The sequence below is a fragment of the Micropterus salmoides genome, unplaced genomic scaffold (genome assembly GCF_014851395.1).
Source record: "Micropterus salmoides isolate LMB-PRFRI ecotype aquatic unplaced genomic scaffold, ASM1485139v1 Ms_hic_scaffold_4, whole genome shotgun sequence".
Taxonomy (NCBI): domain Eukaryota; kingdom Metazoa; phylum Chordata; class Actinopteri; order Centrarchiformes; family Centrarchidae; genus Micropterus; species Micropterus salmoides.
In genome coordinates this window covers 25,403,004-25,422,860 of record NW_024043372.1, presented here as the reverse complement: position 1 = coordinate 25,422,860, position 19,857 = coordinate 25,403,004, and the positions used below count along the sequence as shown (strand labels likewise).

General features: G+C 45.1%; 1 protein-coding gene across 4 annotated transcripts in view; it reads left to right on the top strand.

Annotated features, from left to right (window-relative positions):
* The window catches only part of srgap2 (SLIT-ROBO Rho GTPase activating protein 2), a 52,730-nt gene that overhangs the window by 8,848 nt on the left and 24,025 nt on the right, over positions 1 to 19,857 (top strand). For 2 of the 4 annotated variants that reach the window (XM_038695670.1, XM_038695671.1), the window contains exon 2: positions 19,351 to 19,543. In XM_038695670.1, the coding sequence (XP_038551598.1) occupies positions 19,351 to 19,543 (193 nt within the window). Of the gene's footprint in view, positions 1 to 9,363; positions 9,367 to 18,238; positions 18,390 to 19,350; positions 19,544 to 19,857 lie in introns of those variants that run through there. The other 2 variants (XM_038695673.1, XM_038695672.1) reach the window with 2 other exon arrangements.

Sequence of the window (19,857 nt, the reverse complement as noted above, 5' to 3'; positions counted from 1 at the left end):
TAAATGGGAATCTAAAAGCAATGCAATGTTTTCTCTAAAACGGACACCGTACTGCACGGGGTGTGGGAGATCGTGGAGAGAACTGAAGCATAACCATATTGGGTACTTGTGTAATGTATGCAAGAATTCAACTAGTGACAGCAGTTTCATATGGATGTGGTCAAATGTTCAAATGTGAGAGGTAGTGCATCATCTACACACAGTCGTCTGCAGGCTAATAACAGTACATGTTGGAGGGTGTTGTTGTACGAGGATGTCCGGTTGTGTGTGTGTGTGTGTGTGTGTGTGTGTGCGCGCACGTGTGCTGGGGGCAAGTCCAGTTTGTGTGAAACTACCGTGGAAATGTCGTTTACCTGCAGCAGACACTGAACCTGAGCTGTTTAAAGGCAGCAGTGTATACCGGAGGTCTGCTTTATGTCACTGTTCTGCAGGTGCCTGTTAGCAGACTCTTTCTTTTGTTCTGCTGCTCGCTGAACATGGCCAGGGGGCAACGGTATGTGTGTATGTGAAGGACATACTGATATGTGCGCTTCACTCATGCATGTTTAAGTGTGTCTTGAGGCTGCGGAATACATCCCGTCAAAGTCTCTGAGCCTGTCAAGTGCATCAGATAGCGAGTGTCTGGATGTTTGTTGTGCTACTGCGTGATGCATTTTACCCATCCACCCATTCATTGAGCTTGGGTAGCAATCATGACATGATCAACATGGTTCAGTTGATACCGAAAGTAGTCACACACACCAAGTTACCAGTTTATTAATATACTATGTCATTCAAGACAATATCCTTGCAATAAATCAATGTCTTCATAAGTTCAGTATTTGTTGACACTGTGTTATAGATGAATGTCCGCTGAAGTGGACATACTTTGTCACTGTACTTTCAATCAAAGTTGTTACTTTTGAAAGAAACACTGACGTTCTCTTTTTGCCTTTTTTATAAGTATTGGAGTTACAGTACAGTATTAATACAAATGTGGTTGTAGGAAGATAATCCAATTACTAAGTATATTAATGTCTCTACGCAATTTGATAAACATGAGGGAGGTGTATGAAACATTTTATTCCTGAACATTTCACATTCTTTTAATTCAACCCAGCTGTTAATCATGTGTGGTAATTGGTTTGTATGAGAATACTACAGTAATGTTGTCAGGCGGCTGCAGTACCTCTTTTTTTCTGGTGGTGGCTGAAGCAGGTAGGTTTGAAGGAGTCGGCATCACAGAACATATCGAGATTTGATCACAGACAAGGAGGCCCGGGAAGTCAGCACATCCGCAGATTGCAGATGGTTTCAAATATTGAGAGGCAATTGCAAATGAGCTATGTGAGCTGATACCAGAGTCATATGGTGTTAGTGAGAATCCCACAAAACGGGAGCGAGTGGATGTTTTGTGTTGTGTGTGTGCGCAGGATAATAATGAGTGCCAGAACAGTCATAGTTGAAGTATTGTTATTGAGCAATATGGCAAGGCATAGTTTACAGAGCACTTAATGAATCGCGATTCCTACCGCAATCATCACTGACAACAAACGGCACTAATGTGTGCTGAGACGTTTATTGAATAATTGATGATAATAAACAACAACTGACCAGAAACAATGCTAATATTTTCATATTTGCAGTAGTGTATGGAGTTGAGGTTTAAAATTGGGTATGTGCTGTAGAAATGAATTTATTTATGCAGAGTTAAGCAACACACAGATATCATTCTTTATATACGCACATGTCCATAAAAAGAATAAAGACGTTAGACAAACAAGACAGACGGGACCAAACAAACGGGGCCAACAAGACAGAACCAGACAAACCGGGCTGATGGGACAAACTGTAGCTACATTGTGTTCTTCTAAAATAGTAAGGGTATAATTAAAGTAGGTAAAAGTAGGAAAAAATGATTTATACTGATCTGTGCATCATTCATTAGGAGCCATTTGTGGACAGAAAGAGGGATCAGCTTTGGAGGTTCTGCAAAAAGGGGGATGAGGTGTAGAAATTAACTTAAGAAATGCAAAGGCTGCATGAAGCAACTGCAATTGTAAATTCGATAGCTCAAGCAAGGACAATGTTGCACGTTAATGATCATCAAAGGAGCATTGTCAGTAGGTACTTTTTGGTATGGCCACCAGGCACTAAAGTATAATATTGAAAGAGAAATCTTTTCTGTCAGTGTCTCTCTCCCTGTGCTCTGGGCCCATCATAGAGTGTACAGACCATGTGCTGGTCTGCGCTGTGGGATACCCCTCTCAGATTACTGCCTTCTCCTCTCCCCTCACCCACACACACACACATTCCGACTCAGTCCATGTGCTTCAAACAGAGTGGAAACAGACGTGAGCCCTGGGCATTGGGGTGATGGAGAAGCTGAAAAGGAAGAGAGAGTAAAGAGGGGGATGCCCTTTTAGCACAAAGAACCTTCCCACCAATCACTTCATCACAGTCATAGCATAGATGCTTGACACATGCTTGTCCTGCTGCCCAATCATCCCCAATCTTTTTGTCTTCTTCTTTTTTTGCCCCTAAATCTCGTGTCTCCCACTCCCTTTCTCTGTGTGATTTCTTTCTGTCCAAGGGCGGTGTTGCGTGTTAAAGGTTGCTGTCCATGACACACATGCACATACACACAGGCATTTGCTGTGTGTAAAGGTTGCAGTGGGAGGCAGCAGGCTAAGTGGCTGAGTGTGAGTGGGGCTCTTGTCATGTGCTGATGGTATTCCCTCTGAGGAATGCGGAGGGGAGAGTTTCCCAGTCTGGAGTGGTGGATTCCCACTGCTGGATTTGAGCATGAATGGAAGCTTTTAGGAACCATTGTAGTCCCATTTGTTTTGTACATTCACTGAACCATCAGTCGTATACAAGCTATGAAAATGTAATTGTGAATCAAAATCCTGCACGCTTACTGTTTGTAAGCAAACAGGATGGATTGTCACAACACAGTGGCTAGGATGAAATGTGTAGTGAACTCTTGATGTAGGTCTCGCTTCTAAACTTGGGAGTCAGCAATTGTAAACCTCAAGATTTCAGCCCTGATTGATTTGGCGACGCCTGTGGTTACTGGTGGTAACAACACTGCGTGTTAATGATACAGGCTCAAGATTACATGAAATGAGTGCATGCACTGGCGTTTGTCTTCCGCATCATGTCCAATATGCGCACACGTTGCTGAAGGGTTACAACTATAATGCAAGAAAAGATAAAATTCATTCTTTTTACAGAATCCATGTTTGCCTCTTCACCGGTTTCTTGGCCTGAGTATCCAACAACGTGGCGATGCTTTTCAGTGACTGATTCTCAACTCCCGGCTGTCAGGGCATCTTTAAGGAGATTGTATACTTTGAGAGATTGTTGAAAGTGACATGAAATATACACAAACTGTAGTTAATAGGGTAAGATGTGCAAAAATGACGCTGAGTTCCAGTAAAACAAAGGAAAACAAACTTGCAGCGATGTTTTGGTCCTGTATTGAAGCAGCTATTGTTTGTCCACACAAAACGGTGACACTTGAAGCCCATTGTTTTCAGAGTCTTTGTTACCAATAACGGCCAGGAAGGCTTACAGTATGTGTGAGTCAGGTCCCTGGCTGTGTCCCTCTCCATTGTGCCCCGCTCTGACTCGGGATGACAATGATGGCCACTGTCCTCTGACTGAAACACATTGCTGTCATAGCTTACATTCTACATGGCCCATATGCACACAACACAGCTGGCCTCAGCCCAGCCTCTACAGCACAGAGGCCATTTTGAATTCTTGAATTATTTGGTTGTCTTTGGTAGAACAGGGAGAATGTGTCTGATTCCTAGCGAGGAGGGGAGGGAGGGAGAGCCTGTGATATTCCTTCTTTTTTGTGAAGAAGTGGGAGCATGGAGAGAAAAGGAGGGAGCTCCCTCCTTTTACTGTGGGAGAGAGGAGTGTGTGCCTGATGTCTGGGAGCGGGAGAGTCAGAACAGCAGGACTCAGCTAGATCAAACAGGCTTCCTCAGCGGCTAAGAAAGAGAGCCAGCCAGGGAGAGAGGAAAAACACAGGCAGGGAAGGGATAAAGGAAAGCAAGAAGTTCTTTATAGTCTTTCTAGACTAGAGAAACAATAAATGGCACAAATGATTATCTCAATTTACCTTGTGTCTGGCTCCTGATGATCTGTCTGTGTCAGTCTACTGAGGCAAGGTTAGAACAGGTGTGTGCGACATGCCTCCCTCTGGCCTGCTGTGACCTTTGGCCTCTTCTCTCTCACTAGGGACCTGCTCGAGTCCCTGTAGCCCGCCGCCAAGAGGGAGGAGTGATCATTGTGCACACTGTATATTTGCCACAGCCTGACAGCCCTGCGAATGTGTGTGTGTGCATGTTTACGATGCAGAGATCGCACTGTGCGTGTGAAAGTGTTCCCTCCTCTCGCCCTTCAACACTTGAGGCCGCATCAATAATTCAGCAACACATTGCAGAACACAATGCTACACACACAGCATTGCGCTTTCTCTCTTTTCCTCCCTCTAGATTCCTCAGTATTTATCTGTCTCCTGTTTGAGTGTTTTTATGCCCCCATTTTGTTTCTCTGACTCCCCCCCCCCCCCCCCCCCCCCCCCCGTCCGCTCAGTTCTGCCCACTTTGTCTCTCTCCATTCTCTGTCATGTTTCCACTACTGCAGCTGAGGATCTGTCAACCTCTCACTTTTTCTTGCATTCATTAGTGTCTATTTTTTGTTTCCCCTACTGTCTCACTTCAGATTTTCTGAAGTACATTTCGGGGATTTCAGTCCTGGTGTGCCTGTGTGTATCCACTCCCTCCCTCTCCCGTCCCTTTCTTTTTAAATCTCGTCAAGGCAGTTTTGAGGGGCCGGAGAGGAGGCTGTGGAGGGGAGCTAGGAGGAAAGGGTGTGGCCACCTACACTGTAGCGCTCCATTGTGTTGCACTGATTCGGACACATCCTCTCTCTGGCACACGCATCCCTATCACACACAAAATAGGACACACCGCTGTGCAGAGTCACTGACCCCGTGTTTGCTCTCCTCTTGTCGAAGAGGCGTATTCTCTTGGTATCAGGGCTGTCCGTTCCGGAGTACAGATAGCTTTGTTTGTCTATCATGTGTCCGAGGCTTACTTGACACCAGGCACCCATGCTGTCAAAGGGCAGGGAGGCTGAGATAGAGAGACTTTGAATAGTAGGACTTAACCACAGAGCCTACCATGTCAGGAAGAGGACGCTAGACTTTTAATATAATAGTTGGATGCTTCCAGGAGTTTGTCTCATCGTTGACCTTCCTCCTCCTCCTAAGGAAGGTCAAAGCTCAGGGTCAGATGGAAAGCAGCCACTCTCTATTCATCATCTTGCTCATCCATGTTCCATTGGACGCTTGTCTTCTGTCATTGAGGTGTATAGACGGGCTGTCTGAGTAAAAACTTACTTAATCATATAGATTGTTCGAACTGACAAGAGTACTTCATCAGATAAATGCAAGCGGCTGCGTGGGTGTGAGCATGTTGTTGCAGGTACCGATGAGAGGATGAAATATGAACCAGGAAGTCCAGTTTGAATAATACATCCATGAATCTGAAGGCTTATCAGGTGCCAAAAACGTTGCTCAGCAGGTTATACTACTTCTGAGGCAGAATCTTACAGCTAAAAATCAATCATGGCAGCAGTTTTCTTTCCCGTCTCTGTGCGTGGGAGGGAAATGGCAGAATTGGCACAATACTCCGAGGCATTATAATGGGACTGAACAGCGTGTTGCTGGATGACGTTGGACTGTGATTCAGGTAAATTTGAGCACAGTCAAAACAACACATGACCAGTTGGTAGGTTAGGCTAGCACTCAAGTGGGTTCAGCCAGTGACATGCAAGCAGAGTCCGTCCTAGTGCGAGTCAGCCTGCAGCCGAGAGCATGGCTGACGGGCTGTCCTTGGCTGACTGTGGTGATCATCAGACTGTGAAAGACGCTTGTTACAAAATGAGATGGTGATATTTGAGCCATAGTGATTGTCGTGTGGCCAAGAAGGCAGTTATGTGTGAGAAAGCAAAACAAAAGCGTGAATGTGTGTTCAAGCAGCACAAAGGCCGTGTTCATGGCGTCAGGGCGTCCTCAGGCTGACCTCAGGTGAGCGTTCCTCACTCTGTAGTGGTTTACAGGCGCATCCTCTTAAGGATCCTCTCAGTCAGAGTTGAGCTGTGAGAAATCAAGTGTGATCAGTTCTGTACTGTACTGGGAAGATGTGCTTGAAGCTCACTTGAGTGTTCTGCACTGCGGAATCATGCTGCCTGTAACACTGAGCTATACAAAGGCACAGATTTTTATTTGGGCAGTGAGCTCAAACTGACCCCGATTCGCCCTGCTGCAGGGAGATTAATTTAGTCTGATATATCCCTACCACACCTGCCTTACAGGAAGCTCTGCTGCTCGGCATGAAAATATCTGCATCAATTGCTTCCTTATAAATTCATACATTTTTGCAAAAATAAAAATTAAAGCAGCTCTAACTCAGAAAAGCACCAACATAATCCAGTCCCCTTGTCTGGTTTTGTACTTTTACTGGCTCCACGCGGTAACAGAATAATAAGGTGTAAAGAAGTGTGAAAGGCTGAACTGTTCCCAATGTTTTAGTACTGCCTGTCAGGTCTTTATGCAAGTTCCAGGTCTTGAGCTTTGTTACTTGAATGTCAGGCTACTCAGTGGAGGTCTAATCTGTCTGATACAGTCTCATGAAGTTTAACGAGTGTCTATGCTGCAGTTCATCCTGTTAGAGGAATTAGAAAACACCGTAGTGCTCTATCTCAACTCCTCTCCCCTCAGCCGGCTGCTGCATATTTGAATGCTGGAAACCGCCCAATTTGAAACTACTGTTTCATGGTCACATTATTAACCAGGGTATACATGTTCTGCTGGAATATATCATTTAATTTCAGGGAACATAATTCAGGTTAATAATGACAGAGTTTGTCCAAGTCGCATGCAGACACTGATTGGTGTAATCTGTTTCACTCTCATATAAAGCCTGCTGAAACGAATGCCCTGTCTTATGCATTTTCAAGCTCATTATCCTTCTTGGTCTAGCAGCCCAAAATATTCATTAAAGGGCAGAGCTCTAATGAAAAAAGTCTGAATGGAAAGTAGGCTTTAACCTAGTAGTGTGGTGAACTGAACAACGACCCAAGTCCTCGTTCAGACCCATCTTACACCAAGCCAGTACACCGATGTTTAACTAATGTGGACCTGATGACCCATTACATCCCCCTATCACAAGATACAGGCATGGCATGAGGATCACTGTGTGTGTGTGTGTGTGTGACTTATATACAGCTACACTCACTGGCTATGACACTTCCTCAAGTAATTGCTTTTGTCTGAGGATTACTGTGATCCCATTCTGTGGCTAAATGTGATCTTTACAGCTTAAGAACCCTCTCACTATTAAGATGAAGGACCCATTCTTGGTATTTTGAGATGAAAGAGAGAATAATACTGAAACAGTAGCCTAGGGATTTTTTCCCGTTCTGTTGGGTGTGGAAGGAAAACCGTTGGTCAGTTTGTTTTGTTTGTTTGTCTTTTATCAGCCTGCTAATCACCTTTCCCACCTTGTTCTTCTCCCACCAAGAAACCGACTGATCTCAGCACGGGTCAAGACTCGGGGTCGACCCTTTTAAACTGATTTTTGTCGTTTAAAGGCGCTACATGAAAGGGAAGAGTGACACGAAGACCACTTTTGTTCATCTATACTTGTCTACCTCAAGAGAGCTGAAGTTCTTTTGTTATTATAAAAGAAGCTAAGTGTAAAAGCAGCTGAAGACCAAACAGCACTGCAGAGAAACATAGTGAGCGGAGGGGAAAAAAGGAGTCTTTTTCTCAGCCGAGTCCCTTGTGCTGTTCAACACAGTCCTGTCACGGGGTTTGTTGTGCTGAGGTGTTGAGTTGTCCTCCTCCCTGGGAGTCTCTCTCTCTCTCTCTCTCTCTCTCTCTCTCTCTCTCTCTCTCTCTCTCTCTCTCTCTCTCTCTCTCTCTCTCTCTCTCTCTCTCTCTCTCTCTCTCTCTCTCTCTCTCTCTCTCTCTCTCTCTCTCTCTCTCTCTCTCTCTCTCTCTCTCTCTCTCTCTGTCTCTGTCTCTGTGTGTCTCTGCAGCACTCAGACAAATGTCTGGGTGGGTATGTGAGCAGGTAAGAATGCAATTCTTAGATGTGATCGCTGTGGAAAAAAACTCACTGAGTAAACTGCATAGTATCACTGAAATCAAAGCCATGGCTCTAAAAGCTCCCCCGTTTCTGGTAGTATATACCGCAATGCAACATTCTCCATGGGGCGGGAGGCAGGTGGGGCGGGGCTGGGACATTCTCACGTGCACATCCAAGCTGCCCGTCACGTTGCCATGCTTGGTATCTACGACGGATGTTGTGACAGACTGCTGCCTGGTTAAAATGGTGGTCATATTTCATGGGCCGGCCTGTCAGCGCTGGTGACCCCCCCAGCTCTCTGAGCTGTGCCTCTGCTGGAGTCATTACACAGCAAGGCCACTTCTCCATCGTGTGCAAACACACACATGCACACATTAGCAGACGTGAGAATGAGTTATACCTCTGGATCAGCGGGTTGGAGAGACGGGTGAAATGGAGGCAGAAACGGGGGGGCTGAGGGGACGGGGTAGTGATTGCAGTTGCTGCATTGGCTGATCCTGATTCAGCTTTTTATGCCTTCAGTTATTAAGGGATAAGAGCCAAATGCTGTACCTCTCTTGACTCCACGCTGTTCTCAGAATATGATCTACAGCTTTTACCTCCATATAACCTTAGCTTTCATAGCTTTACTACTGTAAGACGTTCGTAGTACATATAAGCAAGTTCTTACACATTAGTATGTGTAGGTGTGTTCTGTAAATGCTTTTAGTGCTACAGGGTGCAACCAATATTAGTTATTCAAGGATTATTTTTCATTTAAATATCAGAAAATAGTAAACACATGTCATTACAGTTTCCCACAGCTGAATTTGAATTAGAAGTCTTCATATTGTTAGTTTAGTCTGAGATGTGATGGCATGATATAAAATAAAGACAAAGAAGTAAATCCTCACATTTAAGAAGCTGGACGTTTTTGTATTTTTTTTCTCTATAAATTCCTTAAGCAAATGTTGGTCATCAAAATTGTTTATTACTGTTGATTAACTAATCGATTATTCACCTAATCGTTTCAGCAGTAATGCAAATATCCCAAAATCCCCACAAGCCAATTTTGGCAGCAGATGTTGATAAACAAGAAGACAGGACAAAATTCATCAGGATCAAAAAGGTACAGACTGTATGTTGAAGTGCGCTATAGTGCTGCATCACTAGATCTCGTGTGTCTGGCCCATAAACACTCTTCCCTCCCCTCATGTCCCTTGTCTGGGAGAAGGTTGTAGCCGTAGGTGGAGACAGTGACGATGTGACCTCAAGGTGGATGCAGTGATAGTATCTCATATTGTCGACTACTGTTCTTGGGCTCCCCCTTTGTCTGATGGAACATATTCCCCCGCTCTTTTCCCCTCGGCCTTGCTGCCTTCCACTGGCAGTAAGATAAGGATCAGCAGCCATCAGCAGATACAGCCTTTCAGTCGGGGGGCCGCTGCCAGCCCATCTCCTCAACTCTCACTATTTCCTCTATCTCCATCACTGCCATCTTTTTTTGGCTTGCCATTGATGTCTCTTGGAATGCAGTGATAAGAGTGTGCTGCGTAAGGACATACATACCAGTCACGTACAGATGTTTAGTATCATCCAACCCCACTGTGTGTGTGTGTGTGTGTGTGTGTGTGTGTGTGTGTGTGCGCGCGCGCGCAGTTTGCTGTGTGACAGAGGCTGTCATGCACAACTATTAAATGACACCGAGAGGCTATTACACACTGGGTTAGGCTTCAAAGCACAGATACTTCCCTCAGGGGTAGCTTTTGAATGCATGCGCATGTGCACACAAAGCCGTCAAGGTCCCCATGAATCATTGGTGCTGACCGGACTAATTCTGACAGAGGAGTGAAAGAAAGATCAAATGAGAAGGGATGACTGAGCGATTGATGACTGTTTAATCTAGAAGTAGGGATTCATTACACACCGTCACTCATTCACTGGAATTATGACAAGTGTTAACCTGCTAATAAAGACTGGAAAGAACCTTTACCCACCCGATGTGTCTGCACATGAAAGACGTCCACGCCCATCCACCGCTATTTCAAAGTATAGTCCCATGTTTTGGTTGATTCTTGTACTGCTCGATGCTTAGAGAGAGCGCCGTCCAAGACTGTTGAGGTTGATTTAACTTACGACACACACGGTCAGACAGACCACTCGCGCAGACAGACACACAGTTAGCCGGCTCCTTCCCATACTTGTGTTGTGGATTAGTCAAATCCCCTGACTGGCTGCTAAGCTGATTTTGGGGGAGGGGGTGTTATGCACTGGTCATTTGGAAACACTGGAAAGAGTGTGTGCCGCACTCACACAAACACAGTGGGACAGCTCAGCCTAATAATGTCTCTCCTGCCTCGTGTGTGTGTGTGTGTGTGTGTGTGTGTGTGTGTGTGTTTTATTTTGTTTTATACCTGTCCATACCTCCTCCTCCAGATGGCATAGACCGCTATATTGTCGTGGTTTGCATCCCTACGGGGAAGCGCGCGCGGGTGTGTGTGTGTGTGTGTGTGTGTGTGTGTGTGTGGGTGTGTGTGTGTGTGTGGGGTGTGTGAGCAAGTGAGATGGAGAGAGGGAAAGAGATGAAGGCTGTTGGAACAGACTGAGGCCCAGATGGCTGTGTCCGGCAGAGACAGGAAATAGAGGTGACACCAGGTGGATAGAAGCCTTGAGGATGAACTACACATACAGAAATTAGCCTAGAAGCCTGTCTCAAGTCATGTGTATTGATGAATGGTATGATAGCGTGTGACCTAATTTAGTGCTGAAACAATTAATGAATTGATTAGGTAAAACTGAATCAACAGCAGTTATTGAATCATTGCGAGCAAATTTGAGAAGCAAATGTGAGGATTTGCTGCTTTGCGCTGTTATAGTGTTGCAAATTCAGACACAACAAGCTGTCCAAAGAGATCACCTTGGTTATGGAAAATTGTGATTACCAAGTTCCTAAACCCAAAGGTGCGATGTCCTGTTTTGTCCCACCAACGGTTCAAAACCCAAAGATTTTCAGTTTGCTATAATGTAATACAAAGAGCAGCAGCGAGTTCTTTCAATTGAGGAGCTGGAATTATTGAATGTTTGGCATTTGTGCTTGAAAAACTACTTTAAATAACCAATTGGTTATCAAGATAGTTGCTGATTAATATCAAAATGATTGTTGTTTGCAGCCCTAATCTCATTAAAAGTCATCTGTCCTCAGTCCCAGCATCTGTGCGAGAAGGTCCCCCTTCCCCAACACACACCCACTCTGTCAGCGCCTTTTCCAGCCTGGGTTAGTAGAGCAGACAGGGGTCTGTAAATGGGCGAGGAGCTAGTTAACTTTTGATAAGCAGCTCTTTGCATTATGCATAGAGACCCCAGAGACCTGCAATCTCCAACCCCGCAACCCCTCTGCCACCAAAAGAAAGGAATCAGGGCATGTGATGGCTGGAGAAAGGGCTGCTGTGTTGTTACAGTATGATGGAGACATAGCATATGCTCCTGGAAAGATCACATTCATGCCAAAAGAGATGACAATTTTGGTTGAAGAGTAGATTCACGCAGCAGGATTAGTTAAATCTACTTTAACATTAGCCAGAGCTGAAATTGATAGTCGCATTGTTGTAGACGTTTTCCACCAGTTGGTTGACATGAGAGACTGACCCCCCTCCAGTAGCTGTGCGACCCCTGACCCCTGACCTGTGCCCCCAGCTCACGTTGTGCAAGGAACCCTGACAAGAGCCCACATGGCTCAGACTGTGGGCCACAGATGTGTTAACGCACACCTCTCATCTTCCATAGGAGTCTGCTCCTTCTTCCTGCTGCTGCTGTGTTCCTCCAGCTGGAGATGAAGCATCTCTCTGGCTAGTAAAGGGTCAATCTGAAATGAGCAGTAGTGCAGAGGAATTTACCCCTGCTGAGTACTACCCCCGACAATAACCTCCTTATCACCTCCTTTTCTCTCTCCTATCCCTGCTCTCTTGGAGACACCGTGAAGGGTGCGACATGGGCAAGTAACGGTGATTTCTTCACACAGGCCATAGTTTAGGAGGCAGGCAAGGTATATCAACAGGCCCCTGTTATCATTTACGATTTAATGCTCCACACATAATATGTATGCATAATGTAAATGTAATGTAGATAGCCCTTAATAATTTTACATTCAGTCACTTGTAATAGTTGAAGCATCTCTCACTGGATTAGGGCTGCAGCTAATGCTGATTCGACAGATTATTTCAACGATTCATTGATGCGCCCAATGAGAACAACAAACGCACGTGTGTACATTTTCAGCTGAGGACTGCGGCTTACTTTGGCTTCAACTCAACAATCAATCATGATTTCAGTTAAATGCTGAAGTAGCAGTTACTGTTACCTTGTCTGCAGCTGGCAGAACACCGGCTGCTTTTTGTTCAGCTGCCGTCATGCTGTTGCCGAGGAGACATATGTTTCGTTTTACGGTGGACGGACGGCAATATTAGAGTTGTTGTTTTCTTTAGCTTGAAATAATCCTATACTTTGGACACTTTCTTCTTTGTCCCTCGCTATTTTTTCTCTCTTCCTCCACTTTGCAAACAGCGCCATTATAATCACGCCGTGTTCACAGCATAAGCGCGATGTGCGACAGTAATAAATGTCCGTGCGAAACACTGTGCTGTATAGTTAAATGGATTATACAAGCATCGATGCAAAGAATTTGTGTCGCATTTTATTAATCGATTTTATCGATGAATCGTTTCAGCCCTACATTGGATGTCCAATCACTTTTGTATATCTGGATCTGAATGCATTTTTCACTTTTTTGCTTTGATGCTGGGAGTTGGCTGAGAAGCTCGATGCCACTCTCAACTCTTGTCCTTGTGGAGACTGTAAAACCATAAATTGGCCAATCTCTCTTCTCATGTAAACTCCCTGCAAGAAAGTTAGTGCATTTCCCATCAATATCCATCTGTTTATTTAAGGAGGCCTGCTTACTTGTTCATCAAACGTTGCTAATTCATTGTTAATAAGATGTTTACAAATGGTGATGGGAAATATTTACTGAAAGCTCATATTGTGGCCTTTTACATCAGTGCACCCTACTTTCATTATCCATTTTTGTATTTCCTGGGTCATCAGTGGTTTAATTGGCGCAGGCAAAGTGTTTGTTTGTGTGTGTATGATAACTAAATCCTGAGAGGTCAGGGGCTCACTTCCTTGCCTGGCTGAAAGCATCCTTCTGTTCTTGGTTCTCCATTAGAAACCTGGGCCAGAAGTGAAATTTATGAAATACGAAAGAGAGACCACTAACTTTTACCCTCTGAAATCTCCTGTTCGTTACTTATTTATGCTCTGAGTATTCTAAGTCTCTCTGCCTGCCTGTCTTCCTCCTCTCCTCTGCTACACAGAGCAGGCCTGGCGGTGTTTCGCTTCAGCTTGGTTTTCCATGTCTAGAAGTCACTAAGATTGTTAATTTGCCTCCTTAAGACGACTTCGCCTTTCCTAAAGGTTTCAAGCTCTGGGTGAGAGAGGAAATGACTATATAAGTTTTAATGTGTGTGTGTGTGTGTGTGTGTGTGTGTGTGTGTGTGTGTGTGTGTTTGTTTTCAGAGGAAAGTCCAGACCCAAGGAAAAGACATTGGCTGGAATCTTTCCATTCCTGCAATAGTTTTTCCTCCAACACTTACTGTAATGTAATTCTATCTTTTCCTCTACTCCCCTCCTCGTGTGTGTGTGTGTGTGTGTGTACAGTGAAGTTGTATTAGGCAGACATGTCTGGAACTAATAGATTTCACTCTGTTGAAGAATCCTATTAGGAAATAATACCTGGCTGCAACCTGAGGCCCTTGCCCCCCCGCTCCAAAACCTGCAAACTCTTAGCCCAGTTTCTCTCCATCAGTCTCTCTCCCCTCTTTTCCTGCTTGGTTTCAGGTTCGGAGGGTTATACTCCACAGCTGCCTGTTTTTCTTTAGGCCTTTTCATTTGAAGAAACAGACTCACACACACCTCAGTCCGACCAACCCCCCCCCCCCAATCCTGCTGTGCTCCGTCTTTCCACACACACGCTTCCTGTGGTTGTTTTACTATGACCCTCCCCTCCCGTGTGCTCTCCACTGGCAATGAACTGGTCCGACTGACTTCCTGTCTCCCTGTCCTCTCTTCCTGTGAGTACAGGGATGAATGGACATATTATTCACAGTGACGCAGTGCCCACCTGCACACCCCCCCTGCACTCACCCTTTACACGACTTTCTGTTCTTGCCTCTTTTCTTTCTGCTTCTTTCATTCTTCTGAGGACAATAGTATGAGCTCACAGTGGTACAACTCAAACCATTACCACCGCCTTCTGCTCCCCCCTCCTCTTCTCCACCACTCTGTGCTGCAGTATCAGCCCCTGGAGCAACAAAGACCAGGCCTTACTGCATAAACACATTGTGTATGCGTGCTCACACGCACACACAAAAACACAAACAGGATCATTCTGCCTCGCCGAGAGCTAGATCTCCTGGTTGGATGTCTTGGATTTCTTAGAACTAGTTAACTGAAAGTGTGTCTGTGTGTGTGTGTTCTTGCGTTCCCGCTGTGTTGGCTGATTACCTGGCACAGGTTTGAGCCGATGCTGGCAGAGAGGCGTGTGTTTAAAGGATTATCCCGGTTTATACAACCTCAGTCTCCTATACCTGTTTTTTACCTTTTTGTTTCTATCAATTATGACAACGCTGGACTCACCAAAGTAATTGCTGAGATCTGGGAAACTGCACGAAACCAACAGTTTAGCCACACCACTTTATTTGGAGGTAAAACTGAAAGCGAGAGCACCATGAGTGTCCCTCAATAATCCCTTATATGGACAGAAAAACTGTGTGCGCATACAAGAAGGATTGTCAAAGTTGAACTAGGAAGTCACTCTGCAAACTGGGGTATGTTTACAACAGGCCGTTTGGTTAATAAGTTTACTCTTTCCTTTGTTTTCTCTTCCAAATCAGTCTGTGTAACCCTGGCTTTATGTATAACCTCTTTGGTTTTGTTTCTTGATCCACTGACCTTTCCTTTCAGTATTGCTGCCACAGTCCCCCAGTCTCTGTAAGGGAAGTATCGAGTATCACGATGTAGCTGATTCGATGTTGTTAAAAATGTTTACGCCATATCTTACATTAATTCAGTCATAGTGCGCCGCTGCCACAGCAATCACTGGCCTCACGTTACCTGACTTAGAAATGAATCCAATGAGTTTGAGTTATGCAGATTTTAAATTTGAAAATGTCAGAATCCTTATCGGGAGAGGAAAAGTTGGGGCAGTTCATCCACAATCTCTGCAATTCATTTTGTGAGTGGAATGTTAGATTTAGCAGCAGGTATCGTGGTTAAAAACTGCGAAAATAAGACTCCGGTCGCAATAAACCACAGTTATCCTATCAATGAATGGACCTGTCACGTGTGTCTGTCTGTTGTTCCTCTGTTGTTTGTACCCCCTGTCTGCAGCCAGTTAAAGCCTCGTCTCAAACACTCTTCACATCTACTTGTAAACAGTGGCCATGTGTATGTGAGTGTGGTGCGTGCATGCATGCACCAGCGTGTGCATGTGTCTCTATAAACCAGTCCAATAATAGAGGAGGACAGATCTGGGGTGGGGTTTCCAAGAGCGGGCTGGATAGCTACCTTTCAAAACAGCTCAGAGTGACAGCTTGGGCTCACACTGTCACGTCACTGGCAGTGTTGTGCTGTGCTCATAGCCCAGGGTGTTTTCAGGTATAATGAGTGCTCACAGCAGTATGTGTGGCTCTTGTATCTAGGCCAGCTCAGAACAGCATCCAGGACAACGATCACTTAGGTCCGATTCCAGAGAAAAAAAGCTGGTGGTATGTTTGCTGCAATAATTTAAACTACAAGAGGTAATGTCGCAGGAGAGACATGACTTTCAGGCTCCACAATGTGCTTTCCACAATGGGACCCAAGTATTCTGTGTCTGCTTGCTTTTGGCAGCATATTTAATTTTTCCTTCTGATGTGCCATCCACATATTTGTATGCAGCAACATGTCCAGCCTTGGCTTCAGCCCACAGCAAAATTAACAGCGAGCATTGACCATAGTGGTAATATTATTCTGTTGTGGTTACGCTGTCTCCATCTATCATCTCTCTCCATTTTTGTCTTCCTTTTTTTTCTGGGTCGGAATGAGCAAACAAATCAATAATGGATGACGAGGAGGGGCAGGGTTGGGCCGAAATGGCTTGAGGGATAAAAAGACGATGGACTCCTCAGATCTCTGCGATCTCATGCTCACATTTTTTCCCCCTCTTCTACTTCCAAAGCCAGATGTACGGAAGGTATACATTCACACACTTGATATCACTCCCTCAGCTATACTGAGCGCCAAAAGGAAATAAACAGGTGGCTCTATGACTGGGTAGAGGTGCAATAACAGGAGGGCAACAAAGATCTTGAGAAAGAAAAGGCCATCAGAATCAACAGTGATCCGTGCAACATTCAAGACTGTTCACTGTCTGTGGATGTTGAATTATGGGCAGACATAGACATTTGTAACACAAAATGTATATAGCTGTGTGTGTGTGTGTGTGTGTGAGTATGTGTGTGTCTATCTGTCTATCTATCTATCTGTCTATCTGTCTATCTATCTATCTATCTATCAAAAAAACATTACACTAAAACAAAGAATGAAGGGGTAGATACCTGGTTAATATAACGCAGGCAAATGTTGACTGTTATGGTTTGCCACTCAGGAGGGAGGGAGTGACCTTTGTATTTGGACAGGTTGTTATGGACTGCATCAAAGGTTAGCAACCATGTCCTTAGTTTCTAAATAGTTTTGTGTTTTGTTGGGGTGTTGGTGGCACTGGTGAACAAAGTGAAAAGTGTATGAACAAGGCTTGTGCAGACAGAGCCAGACAGCCCTCAGCACTACAGACAGAGGAGGAGGAGGAAGGAGGAGAGAAAGGAGAGCATCAGTAAAGTAGAATCCCAGAGCCCGATTACAAGACCTGCTCTCATCTGCCTGGAAAATGTGACGGGGCTGTCTAGAGGGGGGGCGCAGAGTTGTCAAATTCCAGTTCACATCCCACTTCTTACTGGCTCAAGGGGTTGATGACCGTTACAGAGGGATGAGAACCGAAGGAAGACCGTCATCAATCTTTTCTGACAGCATCTTCTCCCTTTTTTGCTGTACCAAGCCCCCCGTCTCTCGGTTGGCGAGAACAGCGTCTAGATGGATAAAGATTTTTTTTTATTATTAAAAAAACCCTTGGGGAAATTCAGCTTAGCAGCCAGTATCAACAAGATATAGTGTGGAGAGCTGAGGGTTAGCTTTGGCTGAGTCACTCAGACCTGTATTTTGTAAATGGAGCATGCTGTCAGAGTCACTCTTCATCCTAATGTGACTGTTAGGGGCCCGAGAGGGGTTTTGGGGCAGAGGGCATGACCTCCCTATTAAATAAATTTTACCTCCATTAAACCTGCTTTCTAAACACGGGGGTCTCATGCGAGTGATGTCACTTTATCTCTCGAGCTACCCCTCTGTGCATTAGCATTCTTTCTTTCACCTTCTAATGCTCCTTATGGGTGGGAGCGCTTGTTTTCAGCAGAGGTGTTTATGCATGTGATGTGTGCTGTTGTGTTGGGTCGGCTAATTACAAGGCCGCCATCTCAAGGATATGTGTCGCAGCCTTGAGGGGCGGGAGAGTGACTCATCCCCCATCATTGACAGCTCTGTGCGATGATGAAATTACACACACACACACACACACACACACACAGGCCACAAGTCAATACCACATGTTGTCAAAGCAAATATTCACACCATGTCATTAGCACAGACACATGGTGTAAGTATGCATTTATATGTTGTCTGTGTGAGCGTATGCGCCGTAGTGTCTTGATGCCACAAAACTCCCACGTTTTGGCCTTTTAATCAGTGAAGAATAACTGTGAGTGGACACAGCCGCTGGCTAGTGGCACAGTGTTTAGGTCTGTGTTGACAGGAGAGGGAGAGACATACGCGTGAGACAGGGGGAGGAGCGGGATGGTCACAGACAAATTTAGATATCCCACTTCTCTTTGTGGTAAAGAGAAACTGCACTCTCAGCTGTTAAACACAAAGGCAGCATCAACAGTCACTGTCGGACAGGCGCATAGCTGGATCTCTGCCTGCCTGCGAGAGTGTGTGTGTGTGTGTGTGTTTGTGTGTGTGTATTTTGATCTACTTCGTATGTGAGGGGAGTCTATACTGAAGCCAGGATGGAGGCCAAAGCCATCCGCTTTATTTTCAGCCACCGTTGTAAAGGTAGGACAGCTGTGGTAGACTGCCCATGATGTAGTTGCACACACTGGGTATTGGAGGTGTGTGTGTGTGTGTGTGTGTGTGTGTGTTGTTTCTTAACTCTTTAAAAGGATGCATGCGCAGCCTACTCTGCGTTGGCAGGCAGCTATGAGAGCATAGCATTAATCTGTCAGCTGTCAACACTGATCCAGCTTATCATCGTGTGTTTGTGTGTCCTTGAGGGTGTGTATATGTGTGCAAGTGTTGCTCTGGACACTTTGCGTGTCCATATCTATAACTGCAGTGGGCAGTACTCCTCAGAGGACCTTTTTGTAGCTGGTGATTGAATGTGGTTACTGAGTGTGTCTGCACTGAGTGCACTCTATTAATTTGAGGCCAGACTGGAGAGCAGCACGGAGGAGGGAGAGGGGAAGCAGGCAGGAGGAAAATGAAAAGTGATAAGCGGGGATAAATGACTGCCTCTGGAGATCTTTGTGTGTGGAAGAGGTTATCTGATCGCGCACACACACAAATGAAGATGTACACACATGCATAGCAAGTCTGTGCTTAACGGTTTGGCCGGAGTGGATTTCAGCCAAGGCTCCAGGCTGATGTGTCGGGGCTCGGCCAGGTGTTTGATTCTAGATGGGCTCCATCCACATCAGATGTAAAGAGGAAATGGCTTTAGACTTTTAACGTCTAACACATTGTTGCGGCACGCATCTTAATGATAGCTCTGCACTGTCAACAGTAATGTATGCAGCTTGCTCCCCAGTTGTGTGGATAATTGCGTGCAGTTAACTTTTTTTTTTTTTTTTTTTTTTAGAGTAAAAGAGGCCTTTTGATTTGTAGTGCGGAGTAACAAACATCCTGTGTAGGCTGTCTTCTGTGGCTTCACCTGGACTGTGGCGGGCATAATTAAGTTAACTAAGACGTTAAACTCATCTCTGTCTCTCTGTCCCTCCTCTTCCCTTCATCCCGGCAGAGATCCGTGCCCAGCTGGTGGAGCAGCTGAAGTGTCTGGACCAGCAGTGTGAGCTGAGGGTGCAGCTGCTGCAGGACCTGCAAGACTTCTTCAGAAAGAAGGCAGAGATTGAGGTGGACTACAGCCGCAACCTTGAGAAGCTGGCAGAGAGGTTCCTCACCAAGACACGTAGTACCAAGGACCATCTGCTCAAGTATGGGACACTCACGCTGCTCACTCACACAAAGCACCGACACACTGATGCTGCATTGATTTTATTTGTTTAGTTCAAAGTGCCTTTTACAACTAACACTCTTCCCATTTAAGTATTCCAAGTGAGATGAAAAGATTTTAAAAAATGTTTATTTGTAAACGGTATAGATTGATGACTTCCTTCCATGAGAAAGAAGTAGAGACTAGCAAAATATGTCTTACATCATTCACTGCTTCTTAGTTTGATCTAATGAAACCCCAACTGATTCATCGCTTATACATTTCATTAGGATACTAATTCCTGTCATCATTGAG